At 32.9% G+C, this 8063-nt stretch overlaps 1 protein-coding gene across 2 annotated transcripts; it reads left to right on the top strand.

Annotated features, from left to right (window-relative positions):
• Positions 1-5112: 5112 nt before the first annotated feature.
• LOC123675810 (ras-related protein rab7) lies at positions 5113-7656 on the top strand. 2 transcript variants are annotated; one of them, XM_045611331.1, is made up of 3 exons: positions 5113-5269; positions 6005-6263; positions 6416-7656. In XM_045611331.1, the coding sequence occupies exons 2-3, from the start codon at positions 6005-6007 to the stop codon at positions 6778-6780; spliced, it is 624 nt and encodes a 207-aa protein (XP_045467287.1). In that variant the 5' UTR covers positions 5113-5269; the 3' UTR covers positions 6781-7656. The 2 variants fall into 2 exon arrangements, with proteins under 2 accessions (XP_045467287.1, XP_045467288.1); XM_045611332.1 differs by having other exon boundaries at positions 5214-5463.
• Positions 7657-8063: the final 407 nt, after the last annotated feature.

The following is an 8063-nucleotide window of genomic DNA, read 5'->3' as shown; positions in this document are numbered from 1 at the left end:
GCGCCGTCTTGTTGGAACCACAGCTCCTGGACATCATGGTTGTTCAATTCAGGAATGAAAAAGTTAGTAATCATGGCTCTATACCGATCACCATTGACTGTAACGTTCTGGCCATCATCGTTTTTGAAGAATTACGGACCAATGATTCCACCAGCCCATAAAGCGCACCAAACAGTCAGTTTTTCTGGATGTAACGGTGTTTCGACATACACTTGAGGATTAGCTCCACTCCAAATGCGGCAGTTTTGTTTGTTGACGTAGCCATCCAATGAAATTACTCTATTTGCAAGCGTTGTTCAGGCGTGAGTCTATTCATGATGAATTGCCAAACCAAACTGAGAATAAGTCACTTGACAGCTGTTAAATCGGTCGCCATCTTGAACAGTAATGCCAACTCTTAATGTTATATACCTCGAAAAAAACACCTTTTACAATAATTATAATGAGACTAATGGCCAGTTGTTTACCTAAACGTTGACCAAAAATTCAGAAGTTAATTAATGTCTGATTTCTCTTGCACTGTCTTTTGAAAAACGTTTTATGCAGCATGATCAGGGTTTACACTAAACAGCCTAATTTGGTCGTTCAATTTCTCAATTAGTTTTATGCAGAATTCTGCACAACTCAAAACGTATTTAAACAGGGTGTTCCAAAAAAAGGTGACCCCTTCTCTTTAGGATAAGTAGAAAACTGAAAAATATTCGGGGTTTGCTCAATACAAAATTTTGGAAACGCCATGCGTATTCAAGATAAGGGGTGTTGAAGAAAAAAAATGTTTACTCATCGTTTACGATTTTACCGAAACTACCGGCAACATGGTGATGAAATTTTGTACGAATATGTTTTGGAAGCTGATACATCCCTTGAATTTGTTTTTATATCTGACTCCCATAGAAGGCCTTACACGATTTATATCAAATAGTATTAAACATAACTTTTTCAAGGTTAGATTTATTAATCAGAATTTGTGAACTTAAATATCATTCAATTCTATCATAAAGGAATTCTTGGTAAAATTTTATAATATGTACCGTTTTCCAACACTTTTTCATCGTACTAATTGAAGAAATTTACAAAATCAATAAAACACTCTATATCTTGTTTATAAAGTGAGATATAGACCTTTCAAATATACATAGAAATTGAGTAAACAGGAAAAAAAATCACACTAAATATACAAACCAACTTGAAACAAAAATATTCTTCTCTGCTATAGTAATAAATCCTTGATAATTTTTTAAAACTTAAATATTCAAGATGCTTAATTCACTCTGATAGGTGATTGAAGAGTTTGATTCCAGCAAATATGGGTGATTGTTGAAATTTCGTGGTTCTGTGAGTTGGTAAGTAGATTATATCCTGATGTCTGGTATCATACTTGTGATATTCAGAGCACTTTTTTAGACTAAGTATATTCTTACGACTAAACAGAGCAAGGAATTAAATATATGTATAAATAATAGGAAAACAAAGTATTCTATTCTTGATATAAAACTCAAATGCAATGCACAATTCGAGCAATCATTTTCAATTCAAACGAAAAAACAATATCAAAAAGTCAAGTACCTAAATGGTATCTTGGGTTAAAATAAAACCTCAAAAGATGACTTATAACTAGAAACATACTCGCTTTTTCTAGCTTCAAGCAAAATAGAATAAAAATTACAAAATGAAATCAATTCCCTCTTTTTATAATTAACGAATCTACGTTTGACGTATAAAAAGAACCATGATATAAAGAAATAAAAACAGAGACAATAATTGTTGTCTCTAATGAAAATATATTTTTCATGGTGTTCAACTACTACCAACTTCCTAATTGTTGGTGGTAATAAAATTCTAATTTTATGGTTATCTTTGAGAAACAACCTTCAAGAAGTTCTTTTTATATTTAAGTTGCCACCCGAAGAACTAAATGATACTGGCTTATAAATAATATGAGGAAAATCCATTAGGAAGATTATGGTATTCCCATAGACAAACTTTCTCTATCTACAGATGAAGTAGGTACACTGCAATAAGCAAATATCGTGCTTGGAAAATTTAAAATCGGTAAAAAATCCTTTTATTTTCAAAAATCGTGGAATACTCTTCCCATCCATAGAAGAATATCAAACCATATAAGATGAAAAAAGTATTTCATTTGTTGTGTGGAATATTTGATAAATTTAAATTTGTATACTATAGGATAGTTGATGTAAATCTATTATATCGGTAATAACACGACGAATGTTGTCTTCCAAATGGTCAAGGGTTTGTGGCTTATCCGCATAGACCAATGACTTTACATAGCCCCACAGAAAGTAGTCTAGCGGTGTTAAATCACAAGATCTTGGAGGCCAACTCACAGGTCCAAAACGTGAAATTAGGCGGTCACCAAACGTGTCTTTCAATAAATCGATTGTGGCACGAGCTGTGTGACATGTTGCGCCGTCTTGTTGGAACCATAGCTCCTGGACATCATGGTTGATTCCACCAGCCCATAAAGCGCACCAAACAGTCAGTTTTTCTGGATGTAACGGTGTTTCGACATACATTTGAGGATTAGCTTCACTCCAAATGCGGCAGTTTTGTTTGTTGACGTAGCCATTCAACCAGAAGTGCGTTTCATCGCTAAACAAAATAAAATGGACGTAGGGATGTGAAGGGCATCTCCACATCCCTGGAAAACAACCATCCAGGGATATGTAGTGAAGGGATATGGAGATGCTCTCCGCATCCTTAGAAACCTCCTCAGAGTCTCTAATGCACTTTTCCGTTTCCTATAGGGCTATAACATTATTATTCCACTGAATCGGGGTCGTTACGGCTCTGTTAGCCTGCCGGGAACTGCGACCAAGTTCATCCTTTGTTCTTAACTCTACCTATTCATACAAACCCAGGGAGGCCGTCTATGCTGTTAATGAAATCGACGACATCCTTAGGAGCCTTGGCTATTACTTCGTGAGTATCCAGAACTGACTTTCCCATATGGGTGGTTCTTAGGTCAGTCAGTTCCTGGCATTTGCACACTACGTGATCGGCTGTTTCTACATCCTTTCCACAGAGTCTGCAGATCTCATTTGCTAACTTACCCATGCGGTATAGAAGGTATTTGCACCGACAGTGTCCTGTCAGCAGTCCCACCATTATTACCCGAAGCTCAGCTCGTGATAGCTTCTGGAGCTTTCCGGTATAAGTCGGTAAAAGCACCTCAATTTTTGCCTGAGCAAGACCCTTAGTATTCCTCCAGAGGGTTTTCCTATTGTCCCTCTCCCATTGTTGGACCGCTGTCTTATATTGGTATTTCCAAGCCCACAGAAGGGCTCAGGACTAGGAGGTGTCAACCTTGTTGCCCTTTTTGCAAGTTCATCGCCCTTTTTCATTTCCATGAATAACACATTGCCCGGTAACCATCCTATAAGACTAGCGCAAGCAGGAGCACTTATCCAATAGGGAACATATGCGCGCGAGACCATTCTGTTCCCTAAGTGGTTTACGCAACTAACACATTCATCAACCACACGTACATAAAAATGTACATACTCGCCTATACCTTACGTTTTAAACAAAGATTAATCTTTGGTTTTAAATTAATGTTTGATGTAATTTTCTCTTGAGATCAGGCATATTTTGAATGTGTTTTTATTCAATTTTTCAATTTAGCTCTCCCAATTAATTTTTATTGGCTATTGTCTTCAGTTTGGCATTAACTGATCTACCTGAATCGCTCTCATGCTTTACTGCGAAACTTATTGAAGAAATGCTCAAATTTCATATCCATCCATTTACAAATGAAATTATCTTCTGTTCATGAAATTTTTACAAAGAAATTCAAATAAAATCAGTCAAAAAAATCGCGTTGAAAGCTTTGCACCTCTTTAAAACATGATCTTAAAATATACGGATGGAAAACTCAATTACATATATTGTTTTTATGTCTTCTTGTAATAACTCAAATATTCATTGAAAAAAACAAAGAAATTGTAAAAAAAAGTACAAGCACAATTAAAATTAGTAGAAGGGACATAAAAAGGAATCCGTGGATTACTGGTATACTGAAGTCCATTCAATCTTTATAAAATAATGAGAGACAAACCAACAGAAGCAAATAACACAGGATATAAACAGTACAAAAATAGACTGAAAAAAATAATAAAAGGAGCCAAAATAAATTTTTACCGCAACAAAATAGAGAGAAACAAGGGTGAATCCTCTAAACTGTGGAAAGCTATAAATGAAATGACTCTGAATAATAAAGAAATCGCAATGTGTCTTCCTAGATATATGTATCATATATATCAACACATATGTCGTGTAAAAGAGGCACTCAAGGATATTATAATGTAACGAAACCAGGTGAATGAGCTGTTGAAGACGATAATAGTTAGACACAGGTGAGTAAGTAAACCATCTCTGCCAAGTCACTGGCGGAACACCTCAAGAGGGAGTAGTATCTTTATTATACAACAACAACAACAGAAGAGTGCCCAAGGAGTTTCCCAAGGGTACAAAAAGACATCCTAGAAATCAAAAACTCAAAATTTTCTACAACTATAAAAATTAACTACAAAACTATAATAACAAAAACACAACAAAACCAACTCTCACAAAACCGATACACAGGTGCCCTCCGAAGTAAGTTCATATATGAACTTTATCATTTGATTTGAAACCATTTCCGGCTCAAAATTCTGACACTTTAGACATTGTGACAAAATCATTAAGCGATCTGTTTGAAAACCCTGGGCTAAAAATTAAACAAACCAAACACATTAATAAAAAATTACATAACATCTTCTGTTGTGTTCTGTTTTGTTGAACAACATATCGATGGAGCTCAATTTTGGTTGTTCATATGAAACAACAATTTCAGCTCTGTGCATTTTAATTAAAGGAAAAAAGTTGAAAAAATTCCCAATTGGTTACAAATCCGATCGATTTTATACTGTTATTTGAAGAATAACCATGTCAAACTTCCTGCAAAGTTATGTCTTGATAACTAGCGCCATCCGAACCATAGCATATTCAAACAGATTATCTAAAAGAAAACCTCTTATAATATATATTTGAATATTGTGAAAAATTAGGATAAGTTGTCGTAACAAAACAAGATAAATTAACTTTAAGACAGGATTTTCAAAAAAAAATCAACACTTTTACAGCAAAGAAATCTTCTTTCTGTTTCTTTGTTTGACTGTCAAATAAATTAGTCAGCAGTCGGCCATTTTTGTAGTGATCAGAATACGCAGTAAATTTAACCAGTGTATTTTTCTTACTTTATTCTGAGGTACGTTTGTTAATTTTTAATAACAGACCTATATCAGTATCCAATAACATGAATGGTTTATATTTGTATTACCATAAATTGAAAATTCTGTTTTTCTGATCAGCTGATTTTGATTACGAATTCTTGGGTTCATTGTTCATATTAGAAATAATACCTTCTGTGAATCCAATTGAATATTTTACGCCCCTATTTCAGTAAGTTCAATTATATTAAATTAATGAAAATAGGACAGTATTGAATAAAATCGTCAACATTTGAGTATATTATTTTGTAATTGCACCTAATTGTTATTATTAATATGTCAGAAACATACAAAGTCTCTTTGTTCTTGTTCCTACAGGTACAACAATTGTGTTTTCAACAAATATATCTTTTTTCATCAATAAGGGTGATAATAAATAAGAAAAGACAAATATATTGAACATTGTCATAAACAAAGAACTACTTGAGTTAGGGGAAGCACTTGGATAATTGCGTCATCGATGATTTATAATAATTATAATCTTTATTTCTGACCTTAAATAACCATATTCCTTCGTCAATGTATTTAATAATATTCACTTTATTTGAAAATGATTTATTTGAGTCCAGTTGAACAATTTATCTTAAACAAATGGTTAGCTAAGAATAATTTTCTCTCTAATTAAATTAAGAAAACAAAGGTTTGTTGGATGTAAGATAGAATTCGTTTGAAATTTTATGAGACTTGTAAATATATTAAACTTTTTATTTCAGATGGCAAGTCGTAAAAAGGTCCTACTCAAAGTCATCATACTTGGAGATTCTAGTGTTGGAAAAACCTCATTAATGAACCAATATGTAAATCGAAAATTCTCAAATCAATATAAGGCGACAATAGGAGCGGATTTTCTAACTAAAGAAGTCACTGTAGACGATAGAAGTGTGACAATGCAAATTTGGGATACTGCTGGTCAAGAACGTTTTCAGTCACTTGGTGTAGCTTTCTACAGAGGCGCTGATTGTTGTGTATTGGGTAAGCTTTAGTAATAGAGAAGTAAAAGTTAATAACAACTTCGAGCATCTATTATCGAAATGAGTAAAACTTTGCTATAAAATTAAAAAAAAAATCTTATTTTTTTATTCAGAGAAGTTATCTGACATTTATGTGTTTTTCTTTCATTTAAGTCTTTGATGTCACTGCACCCAATACTTTCAAATCACTGGATAGCTGGAGGGATGAATTCTTAGTCCAAGCTTCCCCACGTGAACCTGAAAACTTTCCCTTCGTCCTGTTGGGTAACAAAGTAGACCTTGAACCACGTTCTATATCGTCTAAGAGGGCACAACAGTGGTGCCAAGCCAAAAACAATATTCCTTATTTCGAAACATCTGCCAAGGAAGCCCTCAATGTGGAACAGGCCTTTCTGGCAATTGCCAAAAATGCTCTAGCTCAACAAAATTCCACAGTTGATTTGTACAATGAATTTCCTGATCAAATCAAGCTCACCAACACACAAAAACCTCCAAGTAGTGGTAGTTCTTGTTGTTAAGCTGAAGAATAGCAGCATATTCTTTTATATTTGAGAGGGTGATCTTGTTCAATATTCCTAGTATAATTTGGGGACAGAGGTAATCTTGAAAATTTTTTGGCCCAATTTCATCAGCCAGAATCATTTCATTCATTCATAATTTTATTTTATCTGTTTCAATGAATAAAGAAGCACAAAATTGAGCTCTCGAAAAATTCGTACTGCAATTATAAATGCTAATTTTATTTACTATATTGTAATCATTTTCATAATAGAATAGATGAAGGAATACTATATATCTTGTTCTGTCCCCTAGTTAATTTTCAACACACTTTACAGTTCTTTCAATTTTTTTTTATAAATTTTAAAAATTTTTTTCAATGAAAATGGGCTTGAAGAATGTTGATCACAATTGTGATATTCAAATTTAACTAAAAATATATACAGGGTGTGTTACAATTGATATATACATCACTTAGTGCATCTGAATTCTATACTGAATGATTGCAATTGATGTGTGATGTGTTGCTCTCTGGAAATGTTCATCTCCACTACATCCTGTATATGAGGAACTTGATTCTATCTACCTTAATCGTTACTTTATAATTTTAATATATTTTTATCTATGTAAATAGCATTGAAATTATGATTGCTTTGAAGTGATTTTAAATCATTGGGTTTTGTATATTTCAAGATGAAATATTGATATATTTTGTAAAATCATTTTCATTCCCTACCCTTTACTCAGTGGGGTGTTCAATTCATAGAAAATTTCAGTTTTCAATATCAGAAAAACAGAAGATTATTCAAGAAATGTAAGTATGAGTTGATTAAACAATACTATAGAATAAACGTTTGTATATTATGATAATTATCAATAAACATTATACATTACAATATTTGTATTTACTGAACATTTGAACACTCATTTTATTTATTATTCAGGTCAGCACTTATTTGTGGGTTATACTTCTGGTTATTGGAAAATAGTACTTGATGGATTATAAAACAAATTACTTCATTTCAGAACTAATATCATTTTTCTACATTCATGCAAAAAGCAAAACTTTATTGAACTATATTTAGTGGAAAAAGAAGTTCTTTATTGCACTAGTGCAATAAAGTTTTTATTGCACTCATCTGTCATTCTACTTCAACGTGCTGTCATCATGACAAACATAAACGTTCAAACCCACTATATATTTATCAGATATGCTGTGAGATTGGCAATACGTTTTAAACAGTTACATATTTTATATTAATGTTTGCATGAACGTAGAAAAAATGTTGTATGCAACTCGTGC

This window comes from Harmonia axyridis, chromosome 3 (assembly GCF_914767665.1).
Source record: "Harmonia axyridis chromosome 3, icHarAxyr1.1, whole genome shotgun sequence".
Taxonomy (NCBI): Eukaryota; Metazoa; Arthropoda; class Insecta; order Coleoptera; family Coccinellidae; genus Harmonia; species Harmonia axyridis.
Note: the sequence above shows the minus strand (reverse complement) of the source record. Positions and strands in the feature narration are given on the sequence as shown.